The 23,235-nt window shown below is 35.7% G+C and overlaps 1 protein-coding gene across 3 annotated transcripts in view; it reads right to left on the reverse strand.

Moving 5' to 3' along the window:
* kcnq1.2 (potassium voltage-gated channel, KQT-like subfamily, member 1.2) overlaps positions 1–23,235 on the reverse strand; it is a 146,374-nt gene that overhangs the window by 116,241 nt on the left and 6,898 nt on the right. For all 3 annotated transcript variants that reach the window (XM_088996819.1, XM_088996817.1, XM_088996820.1), the window contains exons 3-10: positions 13,545–13,635; positions 7,699–7,825; positions 6,325–6,403; positions 6,154–6,250; positions 4,883–5,023; positions 1,967–2,077; positions 1,771–1,866; positions 356–493 (exon numbers count right to left, since the gene is read on the reverse strand). In XM_088996819.1, the coding sequence (XP_088852945.1) occupies positions 356–493; positions 1,771–1,866; positions 1,967–2,077; positions 4,883–5,023; positions 6,154–6,250; positions 6,325–6,403; positions 7,699–7,825; positions 13,545–13,635 (880 nt within the window). The remainder of the gene's footprint in view (positions 1–355; positions 494–1,770; positions 1,867–1,966; positions 2,078–4,882; positions 5,024–6,153; positions 6,251–6,324; positions 6,404–7,698; positions 7,826–13,544; positions 13,636–23,235) is intronic.

The following is a 23,235-nucleotide window of genomic DNA, read 5'->3' on the forward strand; positions in this document are numbered from 1 at the left end:
TATTGTCTCCCTGTCGTCTGCCTGTCTCTATAATGTTTAAGCCACCTCCCCTCACTGCTGCGTTCTTGACCAATCACGTGGCTTTAAGCGAAGACTGGGGGCGGGGAATAGAGGACAAAAACAGTCGGCTGCCATTTTCTTGTTAGGAGAACGGGCTCGTTCGCGAACGACACATCACTCATTGTGGCGCTCTGTGTGTATGCTGAAAAATAGTTTGTATGCCAAGGTAAAATGTTCATAAATTTAAAGTTCGTAAACCGAAAAGTTTGTAAGCCAAGGGGTTCGCAAACCGAGGTATCACCGTATAGCGAAGGCTCGGCATGAAAACGTTAAAAAATTAATTTTTAAATTTTACCGAAATGTTCAACTTCCTGATGGCGGGACTGGAGTTATCTGGCTCCACTTTGGCGATGGCCTCCGGAGTCAGGACGTACATTTTCCACGTCGCCGCGCAGCCGTTGGGTTTCTCCGCAGCATAGCAGCGCCAAAGAGTCTGTCGAGACATAAATGGAACTAATTAGATTCAAATAAATCACCAATGTTTTTTTTGAAGGCCTTCTGAGAGTTTTTCGCTAATGTGAATCACCAAGAAAATGTGTTCACTGGTCAAGGAATCGCTCACCATGCTGACATTTGGCCCGATTTGGAACGAATTAGGGCATTTACATAGAAACCGCGTCTCGACTTACAAACTTTTCTATATTTTTTTTTCCAGAACCAATTAATGTTGTAAAAGTAGAGGAACCACTGTACTATATTGGAGTTGCAAAGATCATCTGTGAGGTCAATTTTATATTTTCACGAGGTTATTCTCTGTGTACGTTTCGCTAGCAAGTGGTGACTTCAATAAATAAATAAATAAATACATAAATAAATAAATAAATAAATACAATCTAATAAGGATGATAATAAATATGCAATAATAACAATAGATAAATAAATGAGCAAATAAATACATCCATAAAGAAATGCACAAATATGTGAACGATAAAGTGCATAAATATAAATAAATACATAAATAAATAGATAGATGAAAGAAAAAAAATAAAAAACAACTAAATGATTAAATAAATAAATATTGAATAAATAAATAAATACCAGAATAAATAAATAAATAAATAAATAAATAAATGTAAGAAAAAAATAAAAAACAACTAAATGATTAAATAAACAAATAAATATTGAATAAATAAATACATACATACATACATAAATAAATACACAACAAAAATGAATACAGATATGAACAAATAATACATACACAAATGAACAAATAAATGAGTGAATAAATGAACAACTAAATAAATACATAAATAAATAAATAAATACAAACAAGCATATGATGATGATGATAATAAGGGTAATAATAAATAAGAACAATCGATAAATAAATACATGAAAAAAAGAACAAATGCCCAAATACATACTTAAATGAAAAAGTGCATAAATAAAAAACATAAATGAATGAAAAAGTGCATAAATAAATAAAGAAAAAAAACGGTGCATAAATAAATAAATACATACATACATACATAAAGTGTGTAAATAAATAAATAAATAAATACATAAATACATAAATACAGTAAAGTCTCGTTATATCGATATCGGATATATCGATAGTCCCGGTTATATCGATACTATTTCTATGCACGCACGGAGAAAATTACATGCAAACAGGGTCGGATATATCGATAGTCCCGGTTATATCGATATTTTTTCGGACTCCCTTGAATATCGATATAACGAGACTTTACTGTAATTAGCAGTTACCTGGATGAGTGAGGCTGCAGCTGGGATTTGTCGATTGAAGTGCTTTTGTCTCTGTTTCTGCTGGACCTTCAGAGCGAACCCTGATCCCAAGATGCCCTGAGCCCAGGGGGGGGCGGGCGGGGGATGGGGGGGGGGTGTTATTATGTTGCGCTTGCATCACAAAACAAGGTGGCGGGAAACAATTTGTGACACTTACAGCCGGCAAAGCAAAAAAGGAGATGGCAAAGACACTGAAACAGGAGGCGATGGCCTTGCCGATCCACGTTTGAGGGATCTTGTCTCCGTAGCCGATGGTGGTCACCGTCACCTTTGGACACAAGACATGAGAGAGATGCTGCTTATTCTTACAACTATGTATTTTTACTTGGAAACTGCATGTCATATTTATTTATATATTTATGTATGTATTTATATATGTGTTTATTTTTCTATTTATGTATTTATGTTTTTTTTTTTATGTATTTATGTGTTTATGCGTTTTTGTGTGTTTGCGTGTTATTTATTTATTCATTTATTTATGTTTTTATTTATTGCATGTCATATTTATTTATTTATGTATTTATTTATTTGTGTTTTTGTGTGTTTGTGTGTGTTATGTATTTATGTATACATCTATTTATCTATGTATTTATGTATGTATTTATGTATTTATATATTTATGTGTTTAGGTGTTTGTGTTTTTGTGTGTGTTATGTATTTATGTATTCATCTATTTATCTATGTATTTCTGTATGTATTTATGTATTTATATATTTATGTGTTTGTGTTTTTGTGTGTTTGTGTGTTATGTATTTATGTATTCATACATTTATGTATTTATGCATTCATCTATGTATCTATTTATGTATTTATGTATGTATTTATTTTTGTATTTATGTGTTTGTTTTTGTGTATTTGTGTGTGTTATGTATTTATGTATTTATATATTTATGTATTTATGCATTTATGTATTCATCTATACACATATTTATCTATTTATGTATGTATTTATGTATTTGTGTTTATGTGTTTTTGTGTGTGTTATGTATGTATGTATTCATCTATTTATCTATGTATCTATTTATTTATTGCATGTCATATTTATTTATGTATGTATTTATGTATGTATTTATTTTTTTATTTACGTATTTTTGTATTTATGTGTTTGTGTTTATGTGTGTGTTTTTGTGTGTGTTATGTATTTATGTATCCATCTATTTATCTATTTATGTATTTATTTATTTATGTATTTATTTCTTGCGTGTCATATTTATTTATGTATTTACGTATGTATTTATTTTTTTATTTATGTATTTTTGTATTTATGTGTTTATGTGTTTTTGTGTTAGTGTGTGTTATGTATTTATGTATCCATCTATTTATCTATTTATGCATTTATTTATGTATTTATTTATTTATTGCGTGTCATATTTATTTATGTATTTATGTATGTATTTATTTTTTTATTTATGTATTTATGTAGGCATCTATTTATCTATTTATTTATGTATTTATGCATTCATGTATTTATTTATTTATGTATTTATGTATTTATGTATTTATTGCAGGTCATATTTATTCATGTATTTATGTATGTATTTATTTTTGTATTTATGTATTTATGTGTTTATGTGTTTTAGTGTGTGTTATGTATTTATGTATTCATCTATTTATGTATTTATGTATTCGTGTATTTATTTATTTATGTATGTAATTATTTATTTATAGTTGATATTGTACTGGTATGTTTTTGTCATCATGACTGTTGGCTTGAATATGTGCACAAAAGAAAAAAAAAAACAAGAAGATATATTTTTTTTTTAATCGAACAGCTGAATTTTATTTTGAGTTGACCGGAAGAACGTTTAACTCGAGTTGTCTCCGATAGGGCGGTGGAATCAGTCAAAACCCGAGCAAATGGAAATTTGAACTGCCCTCTGATAATGAAGCAGGCAGCCTGGCGGGATGAGAAGAAACGGGGGGCTGTAAGTGATACAAAGTGAGGGAATGTGATCCAATTCTGGCACGGGTTTGCTCTCCAGCTGTGTCCCGCACCTGCACGGGGACGCTTGAAGGGGCCGGGGGGGCTGTGCCAAAGATCAGGGGCACGGACATTCTTTTCGACATACACACACTCTCTCTCAACTCATTCTGACTGAACAGAAGATCATCACTCTTGAGTTTACAGTCTCAGCAAAACAAAAGTGGCGCAAATAACTAGCTAGCTAGCAACTACAATATAATTACTAGCTAGAAACTAGGACATAATTACTAGCTAGCTACGTTCTAGTTTATAGCTTGGTAGCTAGCTAGCTAGTTTCTAGTTGGAAGCCGGCTAGCTAACTACATTCTAGTTACCAGCTAACTACATATTAGCTAGCAACTAGAATGTAATTACTAGCTAGCTAGCAACTGAAAGGTAGATAGCAGGCAACTAGAATGTTGTTAGCTAGCTAGCCACTGGAATCTAGCGAGCTAATTAGCTAACAAGCTATTAAGTAGAATATGGCTAGCTAACAACTAGAATGTAATTAGCTAGCTAGCAACTACATGGCAACTAAAATGTAGTTAGCTAGCTGGCTAGATACTGGAATCTAGCTGGCTAGCAACTAGAATGTAATTACTAGCTAGCTACGTTCTAGTTTATAGCTTGGTAGCTAGCTAGCTAGCTTCAAGTTGGAAGCCAGCTAGCTAACTACATTCTAGTTACCAGCTATCTACATTTTATCTAGCAACTAGAATGTAATTACCAGCTAGCTAGCAACTAAAAGGTAGATAGCAGGCAACTAGAATGTTGTTAGCTAGCTAGCTAGCAACTGGAATCTAGCGAGCTAATTAGCTAACAAGCTATTAAGTAGAATATGGCTAGCTAGCAACTATAATGTAATTACTAGCTAGCTACGTTCTAGTTTATAGCTTGGTAGCTAGCTAGCTAGATTCTAGTTGGAAGCCAGCTAGCTTACCACATTCTAGTTGCCAGCTATCTACATTTTAGTTCCTAGCTAGCTAGCTAGCGAGTTAGTTAGTCGTGATGCCTAATACCTTTGGAGAACGGTGGCTGAGGACTGTTAGCCTGTCCCTCACCATAAGAGTACATAAAATGGCTCCACTTTGTAGTGACAAAGCCGCTTACCACGCCCCACCACAGAGCATCGGCATAGCTGGAGAAGCCCGTCTTGCCTTCTTCGTCCACAGCATCTTTCTCAGCCAAGTAGACAAAGTAGGAGGAGAAGATTAGGCCCAGGAAGCCGATGTATAGCGTGGTGATCAGCTCCTAGCAAAAAAAATATTTTTCACAATAGAATTTGGTTGCAGTAAAATGTAATTGAAATGCATTACGTTGTGTAATCCCAGCCACACAAAACAAATGCACTCAAGTAACTGTTTGGAAAAAAATGGAAAAAGTGATAAAAGAATCAACAACTAGTCAAATATAAAATAAATCGCAATTATTTCGATGATTGATGAATGAAAATGACACCAAAAAACCTGTTGAATACATTTTTTATGTAAAAGAATGGCTTATTAAAATAACCATTGGCCAAAATAAATAAATAAATACATAAATAAAACACGAATGAATACATCAACTAATAAATAAACAAATAAATAAATAAAGTTACTAAGTAATTAACACATAACACAATGAATAAATAAACAAATGAACAAATAAAGAAACACATAAATAAACAAATAAATACACACATTACACAAATACACAAATAAATACGTACATAAATACATAGATAAATAAATGAGTGAAGGAAGGAAGGAAAGAAGGAAGGAAGGAACGTCTGAATGAACGAATAAACAAATAAATAAAAACGTGCACTACACATAAAAGTTAAAGGACAACCGACGTCACTTTTTTGTTTTTTAATTGACATCAGAAAAACGTTTTATAGCATCTAAAATACCCAAAACATGCAGTATGATATTTTTATTCAAATGCAAAACACCAATAAAAATGGCTGATAAATTCCTTACATGGAGCTTGGTCGCCCTCTTCCGGCTCCTTTTGGTGCAACACGAAGTTTTCAGACCAAACAAGCACAGCAAAATGCATTGACGTAATGGAAGGACTGCTACAATGTGTCCTCTTTTCGGTCAGGGGCGTTCCTTCAGTGACGTCACGTACGGACTCGTCACCAACTCCAAAACAAGACTTCCTGAATATTCAGCGCGAGTCTTAAAAGCTAAAATATAGCTATATGCGGTGGAATCTTTGTAAAATACGCTCAGTAGAAGTCATTTGAAGCCATTTTACAAATTATGGACATAACTTGTCCGGAGACGTCGCTTGTCCTTTAACAGCATTTCAAAATATAGCCCCTTTTTTTGCACTTCTTACAAATAAATGTCTGACGGACAAACTTTGCATCTGTGTCCTGATTAATGACGCACCTGCCGATGGATGAAAACTACAGATCCCAGCAACCTCCATGTTCCGCCCTGTCGGTCCACGTGGAGCATGCGCAGGATTTGCAGGAAACGGATGCCTCTGAAACACACACGCACGCACACACATCAGCCTTATTGCTCAGTAAGTGGCCGAGGGAGAAAAATAAGCTCTACCTGATGGCAGAAGTGGCAAAAACTTGGCCGTTGGAGCCCACAGCGAGTACAATGATGGAGGCGATGACCACAATCAAGTCTGTGACAAGAGAACCAACGATGACATCATTGTGATGACATAAAATCATGTCTATCAGCATCTGTTCATTGTATATATATAAGAAAATACTTGTGAAAAAAAAAAACAACAGCAAATATATCAATAAATAAACAAATACATATAAAAATAAGTAGCTGAATAAATACATGGATGGTTAAATACAAATATAAATACATGTGTGAATAAATAAATAACGGAAAAAAATAAATACATCAATCAATAAAAAATAAATACATAAATGTATGCATAAATAAATAAATACAGAAATGTATGTGTAAATAAATAAATACACAAATAGATAGAAAAAATACTAAATAAAAAAATAATAAATACATAAATGAGCGGATGGATAAATGAATTAATGAATACATGAATAAATAAATACACTCACAGATAGAATAAATAAATAAATAAATAAATAAATAAATAAATAAGCAAAGACACAAATGAATAGACAAATGCCCGAATAAATAAATAAATAAATGGATGGGTGGATGGATGAACGACTCAATGAATGAATGAATGAATGAATGAATGAATGAATGAATGAATAAATAAATAAATAAATACACAAATAGAAAAAATACTAAATAAAAAACTAATACACACATTAATAAATGAGCGGATGGATAAATGAATTAATGAATACATGAATAAATAAATACACTCACAGATAGAATAAATAACTAAATAAATAATCAAAGACACAAATAAATAGACAAATGCCTGAATAAAAAAATAAAAAAATGGATGAGTGGATGGATGAACCACTCAATGAATGAATGAATGAATGAATGAATAAATGAATAAATGAATAAATGAATAAATAAATAAATGTATGTATAAATAAATACACAAATAGATAGAAAAAAAATACTAAATAAATAAACAAATAAATAAATGAATAAATAAATAAATGAGCGAATGGATTAATGAATTAATGAATAAATAAATACACTAAAAGATAGTAAAAAATAACAACATGAATAAATAAAAAAAGAAAGAAATAAGCAAACACACAAATAAATAGATAAATAACCAAATAAATAAATAAGGAATGAGTGGATGGATGAACGAATCAATGAATAAATAAACAAACAAACAAACAAACAAATGTATAACTAACTAACTAACTAAATAAATGGATGAGTGGATGGATGAACAAATGAATGAATGAATCATAAATAAATGAATGCGTTGATGGATGAACAAATCAGTGAATGAACGAATGGATGGATACATAAATAAATAAATGGGATGAGTGGATGGCACACCTATAATGGATATGGGCTTCCGGATGAAGCGCAGGCGTCCCTTGATGCCGGCGTATTTGCTGCGGCAGCCGGCGGACCACAGACGCACGATGTACTCGCTGCCGAAGAACAACACCAGCACGATTTCCTGCGGGACAAAAGACCACGCGATTCCATCAAGATAACGGCACATGGATACAATGGCTCCCCTGCATTGCTACTTTTTAGCCCAGCACACCTGCCACCCAAGATCATCCCCTGCGGTATACAGTGATACCTTGGCTTACGAACTTAATTGGTTCCCAGGCAGAGTGTGTAAGGTGAAAAGTGTGTATCCCAAAAATTAATTTCCCATAGAAAACCATTAAAATGAGAACAATCCGTTCTGAGGTCCCCATAAAACATCATTTTCTACTTTCAAATTTTCTTAAAACTACACAAAACATACCTTATTTTATGTATAATAAAGGTGCTATGGTATTATAATCAAAGAAATAGACTGTACTTTATAATAAAGTTATTTTATTTACCTTTGTGATGGTCGTTGATGGCTTGACGGAATAGAGTGGCCGCTTTCATCAGCATTAAACACTTGATTAAGAATGTAGCCTTGTTCTTTCACCATCTTGAGGAATGATCCCTCGTAGGTGCTTTCTCTGCGATAATTTTACCTAGTTCCTCATCAATTGTGTTCTGTTTAGCTGCGTTGATAGCTTTTTGCATCAAGTGTACAGATGGCTTGTGCAGGTTATTTGTGGAGCCTGATTGATGGGATATTTTAACCTTCCAGTCTACACTCTGCTTTTGAACTATCAATAAAGTTGAAACGAGTCCAAATTTGAACTGTTTTCTATCCTTCCTCTCAAAATTTCACTTTTGGTTTTTTTCACTTTTGTTTTTTTTGTTTCAAGCTCTGTCGTCTCCCTTTCGTGTGTGTGTGTTTTCTCATTGTCTCTCTGTCGTCTGCCTGTCTCTTTAATATTCTAACCCCGCCCACTCACTCCTGCGTTCTTGACCAATCACGTGGCTTTAACCGAAGACTGGGGGCGGGGAAAAAAACACAGTGGCCACCATTTTCTTGTTATAACGGGCTTGTTCGCGAATGACACATCACTCATTGTGGCAGCTCCGTGTGTATCCCGAAAAATAAGTTGTATGCCAAGGTAAAATTTTCATAAATGTAACGTTCGTAAACTGAAAAGTTCGTAAACCGAGGTGTCACTCTATTTTGCAAAGACCCGATGTGTGAATTAATTAAATCTGCCCGATAGGGATCGTGTCGATGGCCGCCAAAGTATGCATATAATATTTAGCCACCCTGCTATGAGTTCGGGTGGGGGTGGGGGCGGGGGCGGCGGGCTATGTGGGTGGCCACCGGGTACTCGTGAAAAGGGCCACCCCTCACGTGAAACGCGATCCTCGGAGCCCTGCTGCAATAACACGGCACAGTGGAGCCCCAAAACAATGACCTGTCAATCATAGCCAGCAATATTTGGATTGCTGCAATGGAACTTTTTTTTAAAACAGCAGATAATGTCCACAGCATAATAATAAAGTGCTTGCTACTAATAAATAGGTAGCAAATGATAATAATAATAATACTAATAGCTAACTGGCTAGTTAGTTAGCTAATACACTGAATGTCACTATTAAATACACAGATAGAAAAGTAGCCAGCCAGCTAGTCGAGCGCTAATAGATAGCCAACAGATAGCTAGCTAGATAGCTAGCCACTTAGATAGCTATATAACTAAACGATAGCTAGGTAGATAGCTAGTTTGCTAATATGCACTTGTATTATTTTTAGGAATAGTTTTTTTGCTGTTTTGAATCTTTTTTTGTTTTGTATTACTCTGCATTTTTTTTTTCATTTAAAAAAAAAACGTCTTAGTGACAAAGATGCAATTAACCATCATTTAATATTTATATTTTATCTGAATCTATTTAAAATAACAAATGTTTTATGAAGAAATATGAAGAAATATTTAATATTTACTCCCCCACCCCCAATAAAATCTACTCTGAGTACATTGGATATCACCATCTGGATAATATTTACAAGTCAAGGGCAAAAAAATACGCCTCAAATTCGATAAAAAAAAATGTGAGAGGGGATTAAGTCATAATTCGATAAAATGGGTCACCCAGATGTCGCTCCCATATGCGTATTGGATACGCGGAAGCTATACAATGTTTACCGAAAACACCACTAATCCACCATGGCCAGATCAAGATCACATTTGGGAAGAGAGGGCAGGGATGGGGGGTGGAATAAACTAGAATAAAATACAAATTTAGCAATATAGCCATCTAGCTAGCAAGTTATTAGCTTGCTAGCTCGTTTGGATTGGATTTGCCTTTATTCGTCTCGCAGTGGAGAAATTTACATTTCACAGCAGCAAAGTTATATCTATTCGAGAAGAAATTTAGGTGGTGTGATGTGTAAAAGACTATTGAGCTGGCTATCTATTAGGTATTAGCTATATAGTTTGCTAGCTATTAGCGATGTGGTTATCTTGCGAGCAAGGTATTAGCTAGCTAGGTAGCTTTATATCTATTCAAGAAGAAATTTAGTTGGTGTGAAGTGTAAAAGCCTATCGAGCTGGCTATCTATTAGCTATATAGTTAGCTAGCTATTATCGATATGGTTATATTGCTAGCAAGTTATTAGCTAGCTAGCTTTATATCTATTCGAGAAGAAATTTAGTTGGTATGATGTGTAAAAGACTATCGAGCTGACTATCTATGAGGTATCTATTAGCTATATACGTAGTGAGATAGCTATGAGCGGTATGGATATCTAGCTAGCAAGTTATTAGCTAGCTAGCTAGCTTTATATCTATTCAAGAAGAAATTTAGTTGGTGTGAAGTGTAAAAGCCTATCGAGCTGGCTATCTATTAGGTATCTATTTGCTATACAGTTAGCTAGCTATTAGCGATATGGCTATCTAGCTAGCAAGTTATTATCTAGCTTTATAAGTGTCCTTTTCACCAATGGATAAGGGACGTCATGGTGGAAATGTGCACGTTTGCTTCAAGCTAAATTTTGAAAGCAAAGAACACAAAGTGGCTAAGTGGCTACATATATGGCTAGCTACCTGTTTACTATCAATTAGCTATCTACTAGCTGGCTAGATAGCTTTCTATCTATGTAGTTAATAGGGACATTCAGTGTATTAGCTAACTAACTAACTATCTAGCTAGATATAGCTAGCTATTAAATCTCTCTGGTTTCTATTTATAATTGTATTTTATTTATTGCATTGTATTTGTGATTATATTTTATTTATGTTTATTATAGTACCTATGTGTGTCTGTGACTGTAAAGTGTCCTTGAGAGCTTTGAAAGGCGCTTAAAATGTAATGTATTATTATTATTATTACTATATAACTATCTAGGTGGCTAGCTATCTGTTGGCTGTCGATTAGCTATCTACTAGCTGGTTAGCAAGCTTTCTGTCCGGGTTGAGTAAACGCTGGCGCGTGTGGCTGCCGCTGCTCACCCACAGAAAACTTATCCTGTGACTTTAAAGTGACCTTGAGAGATTTGAAAGGAGCTTATAATAATAATAATAATACATTTAATTTCTAAGCGCCTTTCAAAACTCTCAAGGACACTTTCCAGTCACAGGATACTTTTTCTGTGGGTGAGCAGCGGCAGGCACATGCGCCAGCATTCACTCAACCCGGAACCCATGCTCCTGCCCACGGCTGGCTGAGTTTTACTTTGGCAGCTGCGCCCAAGGCCAAACATCCTCAAGGACCAAATGTACCTCAACACCACCACCACCATTTTGTGCCATCCAAAACAAGCAGCCTGTGATTCATGCATGACAGCAGACCCTGACCTTGCTAAGTTTAGCCACCGCCGCCAATCATCGCCGCCAATCATCGCCGCCGTAACACTTGGCCGCTCACCCCCCCCCCCCACCGCAAACACCATTTTTTAACACACACCGTCAATAAATCATTTATCTTATCAACATTTTAGATAGCGGGTGAGGAGGAGGGGTGTAGTAAGGGCATGTTTTGATAACATGGAAAAACGAGTGCACAAAATGCCAAAAAAAGACTCGTTTTGGAATTAATGTGCTCAAGCATATATTTAATAAAAACAAATAAATAATGCAGCCGATTTTTTTAATGTAAACACCTAATGGACGAGCTTTTTAAACAATTGATTACACTACACGCATGCCGGGGGGGGGGGGGGGGGGGGGGGGGCATGGGCTTTTTTTTACACCCCACATGAACTCATTTAAGTGTTTTCATGTAAATATCAAATCAAAACAAAGTATCAAAATAATAATAATTAACAATAATATAATTATATAAACATAAGCTCTGTATTTGATATTTATCTAGCTATTTATCTAGCTAGCTCTCTTGTTGCTATCTATTTATCTATCTAGCTATCTAGTTGCTATCTATTTATCTAGCTATCTATCTCACATTTTGTGAAAAGAAGAAATGAATTGGTGTGTGTGTCTGTGTGTGTGTGTAATATTCTGGTTTTTTTTTTTTTGGCTCTTCTCAGGTATAAATAAATGAGTAACCAAGATAGAAGGTCCTTAAAGGGCACTGGCCAAAAGTTGACAGAACAGCGCGTTCACTCCTGTCCTTTGGCTGGCCCCGCCAACTCGGGTGGGAAGGGGGCGGGGGGGTATCTGTGTGCGCAGTAGCTTTGTGTGTATTTACACTTTATATTCTCAGTGTGCTGGTTTTTTTTTTAAACAGGGGGTATGATGCAAGGTCTTTGAAGCAGCAACCATCCACGCCCTCCACCTGGTGCAAGATGCAGATTTATTGCATCATTAAACACCCTTAATGCTCCCCTCCACCCCGAATGTCCTTAAAAATATATTTTTTACAAATCATCCCCCCCCCCCCACATATTCGAATATGTCAAAGGGACAATCAGAAGACCGAGTTAAGCCATTTCGTCACACGGGCATGAGAGGCCATTGTTTTTTCTTCAGATGTCACACTGGGAGGCACGCAGCGCCCACCACCACCACTCTAGATCCTCTGCTGCCATCTGGTGGCTGTGGACGAGTACTACACGTGATATTTACAATCACTTCCTGTTTCGCTTATGACGTTTGCCTCGAAGATATGTTCGTGGAGACGAGTTGTTTAGTTTCTCAAGCGCTTTCCCTCACATATAAGCACAATTTCGACAATAAAAATGGCGTTTGTTTGTTTATTTGTATGTATGTTTGTTTCGAGAAGCACAGAAAAACTCATCCTATGACAGTCCTTGAGCGTTTTGAAAGGCACTTATAAATGAAATGTATTATTATTATAATTATTATAATTATTATTATTATTATTATTAATACTATATTATTACTATTATGACTATTATGACTATTATTACTATTATGACTATTATTATTACTGTTGTTGTTAATAATAATAATAATAATACTATAATAATACTAATAATAATAATAATACTAATACTAATAATAATAATACTAATAATACGAATATTAATAATACTAATAATACTACTAATACTAGTACTAATAATACTACAAATACTAATACTAATTATACTAATATTAATAATATTAATAATACTGATACTACTACTACTACTACTACTAATAATAATAATAATAATACTACGACTACTACTACTACTACTACTACTACTACTACTCATACTCACTCATACTCATATTAATACTAATCATAGGTTTGATTCGCATATTTGTTTTGGCAAAATTTTTTTACGTCGGATGCCCTTCCTGACACAACCCTCTGTATTTATCCGGGCTTGGGACCGGCACAATAAGACACTGGCTTGTGCCCCCTTGTGGCTAATACTAATACTAATAAGATCCAGTTTCACTACTCACCATCCAGAACAAAGATCCGGAAGCAAAGTCAGCATATTGCTCGATTGTGGATAGGACACTGAAGATGAGACACACCAGAACCATAAGGAAGCTGTGGATAGAGAACACAGATCAAGATTAGAACAAGTGAGCAAACATGATGCAAATAAATACTGCGCCTAGAGAAAAAAAAATGTCTATCTGGTGTATAAGATTAGATAACAAAGCCTTTAAGAGACCCACAATGGGGGGGAAAAAAAAAAGTTTTGTGTTACAGTAGAGTCATATAATGTAAACATAAAATCTCAATTTACAGACTAAACATGTCATGTGTGAGTAGTCTCATGTAGATGGTTCATTAAACAGAAACAAATTAATACACAATTAGTTGATTAATTAACTAATGGGATTGGATTGGATTAGCCTTTATTAGTCTCGCAGTGGAGAAATTTACATTTCACAGCATCAAAGTAATAGAAGGAAGAGTAAAGAAAAGGAAGAAGTAGAAAAACAAAATATAGGAGCTGCTGTAAAGGCAGCCACTTTCGCGGCGCCATCTTGAAGTCAAAACAACAACAAAAATAAACAAATAATGTGACACAACACAAAAGACACACACAGTCATTGAAACTTAAGCGCTTTCTGCACTCTCTTTGTTGTATGAAGCAGTTCTAGACAAAAGTGTCCTTTCAACCGGTGGATCAGGAACGTTATGGTGGAATGTGCACGACTGCTAAAAGTTATATGTTGAAAGCAAACATGAAGCTGTAAGCATCGATTGGCGAAAAAAAGACTGTCTCACATCTCCTGCCCCATGTAAATCCGCTTCAATTCCAAGCCGCGGCGGCACTTCCACATAAGCATACATAATTAATGAACTACTTAATTAGTTCATTTGTTTGTAACATATTCTTGCCTATAATGTGCTAAGTCAATTCTCTGTCTTTTCTGTAATACCGTACGATAGCTATCTAGCTGGTTAGCTATTAGCTATCTATTGGCTTGCTTGCTAGCTTTCTATCTATTTGTCTTACTATTCTATTTTAGTTACTTCCAGGTTGAGTGAACGCTGGCGCGTGTGGCTGCCGCTGCTCACCCACAGAAAAACTTATTCTTTGACTAAAGTGACTTTGAGAGTTTTGAAAGACGCTTAAAAATGAAATGGATTATTAATTATTATTATTATTATTATTATTATTATTATTATTATTATAAGCATTCCTTCTATGTTCCCTACAGAGGAAATTCCCAGAAAATTGGAAAATATAACCAAACATCAATTACTGTATCGAGATTGATGACACCGGTGGGTGCAAAATATATTTTGGAGGGGTGACGGTTGGCCTTAGAGCGTTGCCAGGTTTCTATTCCAAAACCCCGGCGGGATTAAGAGCAGTGGTGTGTATTAAACAATCCCGGAAATAATCCTTTGGACGCATTTTGGGACTGCTTTGACATGACACGGCAGCACGCGTCATCGTTGGACTCGCTTTTAAAACACACATACACACACACACACAAATGCACACACACACATTCCTGTTTCAATGGCTTTGTGAGGTCCGGATAACTCCAAATAAAGGAGTGAGGACCACCGTTGCTGATAAGTTTAGGGAAGAACTAGTGTTACATTTAATCACTTAATGGCACCCCATTTCCCACTTGAACTTTTTTAAAAACAAAGCAATAAAAAGTGGACTTGAAACTGAAATAACAGCAGGAGTGAGGTTTCTAAATGGGTACGTTCAAAGTCCTCACCCCTGTGGTGAATTCGGTTAAAAAAGCGTTTTACTTTTTGTGGCATGAACTTGTTCCTCTCATTAACCACACACACACACACACACACACACACACACACACACACACACACACACACACACACACACACACACACACACACACACACACAGTGAGTAAAAAGTGTGTGTATCCAAGTGAAATGAAAATACACACAGAAAAAATAATTTTGGGTGAATTTGTGAGGACCTCTCAGAAACTTAAACAGATGCATATATAGACCTTCTAGAAGCCTTTAGAATGAAACACTTGTGAGGACCGGCCAAACGGTCCTTTCTTGTCAAAAATGTCCTCACTACGTGTGGTATAAAATGTTAGTGGTCCTCACAAGACTAGTCATACAAACAAACACACACACACACACACGCACACATACAGAGCGTTGGGTGCTTTGTGTTTCTGTGTACTTGAAGCTGGATTACACGGCATATGCTGAAAAAGGGGGTTATGTAAATGTATGTTGTTTGTCATCATTCATATTTAAACGCAGCGAGTAAACACAAATGGAGCAAGGTTGGCGCCATTTTAATCAGCGATCACCCCCCCCCTGCTCCCGACTCTCTGGCCAATTAAAGCAACGACAAAATTCGGTGACAGGAGGTGACTTTTTAACTCATCCTATTTTATGAATATTCACGAATTTAAATACAAAACATTCAACAATGTAAAGTAGTCCAAGAAAAATTTGGTCAACGATGTAAATAATAATAATAATAATAATAATAATAATACATTTGATTTCCAAGCGCCTTTCAAAACTCTCAAGGTCACTTCACAGTCACAGGATAAGTTTTTCTGCGGGTGAGCAGCGGCAGCCACATGCGCCAGTGTTCACTTAATCCGGAAGTAAATAGAAAGAAAACTAGCTAGCTTATAGATAACCAATAGATAGCCAGCTAGAAAACTAGCTATATCCGCCCCCATCCCCTTTCAATTGCTGCTGTGGACTGCAAATTTCCCCATTGTGGGACGAATACAAGTTTTCTTATTCTGATAACTAATAGATAGCTAGCTAGCTAGCTAGCAGGCCAGTTAGCTAATAGATAGGAAACAGATAGCTAATAGAAAGCTAATATATAGCCAATAGTGGACATTAATTTCATCTGTGTTGTATGTCATGCATATTCGCATATTTGATAATAAAGCTGACTGACTTTGTCAACGTGCAACGTGTCAAGTGAGGTTACGAGAGGGAATGACTCCGGACCGAAAAGTCGCTGACACATTGGGCAGATGGGGCTTTTGATTTTCTGGGCTGAGGATTACTTGACCCCTTTCTCTCTCTCTCTCTCTCTCTCTCTCACACACACACACACACACACACACACACACACACACACACACACACACACACACACACACACACACACACACACACACACACACACACACACACACACACACACACACACACACACACACACACACACACACACACACACACACACACACACACACACACACACACACACACACACACACACACACACACACACACACACACACACACACACACACACACACACACACACACACACACACACACACACACACACACACACACACACACACACACACACACACACACACACACACACACACACACACACACACACACACACACACACACACACACACACACACACACACACACACACACACACACACACACACACACACACACACACACACACACACACACACACACACACACACACACACACACACACACACACACACACACACACACACACACACACACACACACACACACACACACACACACACACACACACACACACACACACACACACACACACACACACACACACACACACACACACACACACACACACACACACACACACACACACACACACACACACACACACACACACACACACACACACACACACACACACACACACACACACACACACACACACACACACACACACACACACACACACACACACACACACACACACACACACACACACACACACACACACACACACACACACACACACACACACACACACACACACACACACACACACACACACACACACACACACACACACACACACACACACACACACACACACACACACACACACACACACACACACACACACACACACACACACACACACACACACACACACACACACACACACACACACACACACACACACACACACACACACACACACACACACACACACACACACACACACACACACACACACACACACACACACACACACACACACACACACACACACACACACACACACACACACACACACACACACACACACACACACACACACACACACACACACACACACACAAGTCCGTCAAACGAAAAGCCCAAATATGAGAGGTAGCGCCCCTCGATATGTTGTCCTTGACATATGGCGACTCAGCGTTTGGAGGATGTAGAAGAAGATGTCAAGCTACAAGTCCGAACGCTAACTGTGTGTGATTAAATACGTGAATACAGTGATACCTTGGCTTACCAACTTAATTGGTTCCCAGACAGAGTGTGTAAGGCAAAAAGTGTGTATCCCAAAAATTAATTTCCCATAGGAAACCATTAAAATGAGAATAATCCGTTCCCAGGTCCCCATAAAACATAATTTTCTACCTTCTAATTTTCACCATCTTTCTTCTTTCACCATCTTGAGGAATTATCCCTTTTAGGTTCTTTCTCTGCGATCATTTTACCTAGTTCCTCATCAATTGTGTTCTATTTAGCTGGGTTGATAGCTTTTTGCATCAAGTGTACAGATGGCTTGTGCGGGTAAGTTGTGAAGCCTGATTGATGGGAATTTTAACCTTGCAACCTTTCAAAGTTGAAAGGAGTCCAAATTTCACTGTTTTCTATCCATTTTGTCACTCTCTCTCTGTCGTCTGCCTGTCTCTTTAATGTCTAAAGCACCTCCCCTCACTGATGTGTTCTTGACCAATCACGTGGCTTTAACCAACGACTGGGGGCGGGGAATAGAGGACCAAAACAGGGCGACTGCCATTTTCTTGTTCGAACGGGCTCGTTCGCGAACGACACATCACTCATTAAGGCAGCTCCGTGTGTATCCCGAAAAATAGTTCGTAAGCCAAGGTAAAATTTTCATACATTTAACGTTCGTAAACCGAAAAGTTCGTAAGCCAAGGGGTTCGTAAATCGAGGTATCACTGTATTTGTTATCATAACATCACTTACTTCAAAGTTACAAAATAAGGTCAGGAAGGAAGTGTCAGTCTTAAAATGGGTTTTGACACAAAAACGCTCGTAGCTTAGCATGCTATAAATCGCCATTTTGGTCGGCATTTTCCAAAATGTCGAGAGGGATTTATAAAAACAGATTGAATTGTTTTGTTTTTGCTGTCGCAAACAGGCGCACAGGATAGGGTCACTCCAAGGCCGTTAGCCAACCTTGTTCTGACGGACCCCCGCCCCCCCCCCCAAAAAAAAATACCTCAGAGATCTGATTAAAAACGAAACAGCTGGGGGCTTTAGTGAGAATTACTGACAATCATATTCGTCATTCATTCAAAAACGAGCAGAAACCCGGTTTAGACGCTCCCTCCCCAGTTGATGAAGACCACGTGGAAGGAAGGCATATACAATATTTTTGGAGTGAGAGCGCATTTATGATAAGCCTATTGACCCTTTGGCGCACCCTGTAACATGATAACGCCATAAGCTGCCCACTGTTGTGACCGCTGTGCCGAAAAGAGTTAACTCTTGGCCAATATTTTTTTTATTTTTAATTTTTAATTTAAATAATTGTATTTATTTTATTTATTTTATTTAGATAGTTATATATGTATTTATTAATTTGTGTATTTATTTATGTATATATGTATGTATTTATTTGTGTGTTTATTTGTGTATTTATTTATGTATCTATGTATGTATTTATTTGTGTGTTTATTTGTGTATTAATTCTTGTATATATTTATTTATTCATGTATTTATTTATATATTATTTATGTATTTGTGTATATGTTTATCTATTTGTTTATTTGTGTGTTTATGTATTTATATATTTGTGTATGTATTCATGTATATCTGTATTTATTTGTGTATTTATTCATGTATTATTTCCGTATTATTTATGTATTTGTTTATATATTTATTTGTGTATTTATGTATGTATATATTTATGAATATATGTCTTTATTTGTGCTTTTATGTATGTATTTATGTTTATTTATTGTCTATTTATTAAGTTGTGTATTTATTTATGTATATATATATGTATATATTTATTGTTTGTTTATTTTTATGTTTATTTATTTAGTTATTTATTTATTCATGTGTATTTATTTATTTACGTGTGTATTTATTAATGTATGTGTGTATTTATTTATTAATGTGTGTATGTATTTATTAATTTGTGTATTTATTTATTTATTTATCTATATATTTATTTATTTATTTATTTATTTGTGTGTATTTATTTATTTACGTGTGTATTTATTTATTTACGTGTGTATTTATTAATGTATGTGTATTTATTTATTAATGTGTGTATTTATTTATTTAATTAATTAATTTATTTATTATTTATGATTCCCAATTGCTGTCGCTGCAACAAAACGTTTTACAATCCACTTAAAATTATGACATGTAAGAAATCGGAAAAGAGATCCATATTAAAGGAGCATCGGATTATAAAGCAGCGCAAATGGAATGCTTTTTCGGAAAATACGGGAACTGTTCCTTCAAGATTACGACACATGGCCTTTCATCTCCAGAAAATAGCTTCATGAAAAACCGTTCGCGGATGTACACGTAGCGCATAAATATAATACAATCGTTATTGTCGGAAGTAACGGTTATCCATGTTTGAAAAACCCGGACCAAAATGGAGAGCGATGAGCGTGATAGAGTTCAACAAATTGCCCTGGCCATAACTGTTGAACAAGCGTGTCGGCGACAGAGCAGTCCTCCCTGACCCCAATGTCGCCCATCCCATTAGTGGGAGGAGCTTAAAGATGGATTACAGCACATCGGCCAGAAACGAGGATATTGCCTCCTGGCTTAGCCATCATCTTGCCCGCCTAATAGTCGGGAAATAAACGGAAATCTTCTGACAGGTTGGAGTGAACAAGCCAGAGGCCATGGCCAGCACTTTATCGGCACCCAAGTATGAAAAAAAAACAATACATGAACAAATTGGGGAATGGCGTTCTACGTCATATTTTCAATTCCCGAATAAATTCGTGAATGGCAGTGAATGAGTTCAAATCTGATTGTGCCTTGTTTTTAGTCATTACGGTACTGCTTCAACGCCAAAATTTCCCCCTCTATTCCCCGCCCCCAGTCTTCGGTTAAAGCCGCATGTGATTGGTCAAGATCTGTAGTAGAGGAGGGAGAGGACACACGCAGCAGTGAGCGGGGGGAGGGGTTACAGAAACAGAAACACACACATACACGAAAAGGAGACGAAAGGGCTTGAAACAAAAAAAATCAAAAGTGAAAAAAAGAAAAGTGAAATGGTGCGAAAATGGATAGAAAACAGTGAAATTTGGACTCATTTCAACGTTATTGATAGTTCAAAGGCAGAATGTAGACTGCAAGGTTAAAATATCCCTTCAATCAGGCTCCACAAATAACCCGCACAAGCCATCTGTACACTTGATGCAAAAAGCTATCAACACAGCTGAACAGAACACAACCGACGAGTAACAAGGTAAAATGATGGCAGAGAAAGCACCTACAAGGGATCATTCCTCAAGATGGTGAAAGAAGAAGGTTACGTTCCTCATCAAGTGTTTAATGCTGATGAAACCGGCCGGTCACTCCATTCCATCAAGCCATCAACCACCATCACAAAGGTCAATAAAACGACTTTATTATAAAGTACAGTTTATTTATTTCATTACAATACCATAGCATATTTATTAAACATAAAATACGGTATATTGAGTGTAGTTTTAAGGCTTATTTAGTTGAAAATTATGTTTTATGGGGACCTGGGAACGGATTATTCTCATTTTAATGGTTTCCTATGGGAAATTAAAGTTTGGAATACGCACTTTTCGCCTTACACACACTTTCTGAGAACCAATTAAGTTTGTAAGCCAAGGTATCACTGTATTATCATACATTCGGGCCAATACGGTACATAACGGTGATTTTCGGCGTACCAGGTGACCCTCTAAACGTATTGCGGCGAATACGTAACAGCAACTTGAAAACACATCACGCAACCATGAAAATGGAAGTGACCACTACCCAGCCAACCCCCCCAACCCATACCGACGGTAATCTCTTATAAGCAGATATCCAATATAAGGCTTTAGTTCCGCATACGTGCGTACGTACATAGGAGCCGGCGGTCTGATTTCAGTAATCTGCAGAGTTATAAATACACAAAGCAACACAACGAACCGCAGACAACAACATCTGGATGTCTGCGCTGCACGCTCAACACGGAAAGGTGGACGGAAAGGTGCGAGCGCTATACCGCTTGGCCTTTGCTACCAAGGAATTCCGCTGAAATTTTATATATATATATATATATATATATATATATTTTTTTTTTTTTTTAAAAAACATCTGCTAAGTTCTTATAAATATTTTTTTCTTTTGTATTTTCTTTTTTTGAGAAATTATATTTAAATATTATAATTTTATAATTTCAAAGTGTTAAAATGTAATGTTTTCTAAATTTAAAAATGTTGACATTTTAAATCTTTGTTTATGTAATTTTTTTATTTTTATTTTTATCAAATGTAATTTTGATTTTTTTTTAATGTTTACATTTTTACATGTTATGTATTTTATTTTTTTTAATGTAGAAAGTAGAATTATTAAATTATTAAATGTAGAGAATAAAATAAGAATAATTTAAAAATAAAAAAAAAATGAACACATGAAAATCATAAAAACATGTGTTTTTATGTTTTTTAAACAAACTTTCAAAGTGGAAGTGTCGCCGCTTGGAATTGAAGCGGATTTATGTGGGACAGAAATTGTGAGACAAATCTCTTTTTGTCAACGGATGCTACAGCTGCGTGTTTGCTTTCAACATTTAGTTTGTAGTCGACGTGCACAGTCCACCATGATCCACTGGTGAAAAGATGCTTTGATCTTCTCCTCTTTCATCTAGAACTGCTTTATGTAACAAAGAGGGTACAGAAAGTGCTCAAGAATGAATGCCTGTGTCTTTATGTTGTAATATTGTCTTTGTTTTGTCATATTTGTTTTTTTTTTGTTCTTTTGACTTCAAGATGGCGCCGCGAGAGTGGCTGCCTTTCCAGCAGCTCATGTATTTTGTTATTCTACTTTCATTCCTTTTATCGCTTTGCTGCTGTGAAATGTAAATTTCTCCACTGCGAGACTAATAAAGGCAAATCCAATCCAATGATGATGATGATGATGATTATTATTATTATTATTATGACGATTATGACGATTATGATGATTATGATGATTATGATGATTATTGTGATTATCATCATTTATTATTATTATTATTATAATTATTATTATTATTATTATTATGTTTATATTTTTAAATTAAAAAATGTATTTAAAACTTTTTTAAATTGCAAAAAATAATTTTAGAATTTTTAAATGTATTTATTTTTTAACATTTCAAATGTTTACATTTTTAAACTTTCAAAATGTCAAATGTTTAATTTTTTTACATTTTCTAATGTTAATACAGTAAAGTCTCGTTATATCGATATCGGATATATCGATAGTCCCGGTTATATCGATACTATTTCTATGCACGCACGGAGAAAATTACATGCAAACAGGGTCGGATATAGCGATAGTCCCGGTTATATCGATATTTTTTCGGACTCCCTTGAATATCAATATAACGAGACTTTACTGTATTTTGAAAAGTTTTGACTTTTTACTTTAAATGTTTAACAAAAAATTGTT

The sequence above is a fragment of the Hippocampus bargibanti genome, linkage group LG05 (assembly GCF_051943395.1).
Source record: "Hippocampus bargibanti isolate YZ-2025 linkage group LG05, ASM5194339v1, whole genome shotgun sequence".
NCBI classification, from domain to species: Eukaryota; Metazoa; Chordata; class Actinopteri; order Syngnathiformes; family Syngnathidae; genus Hippocampus; species Hippocampus bargibanti.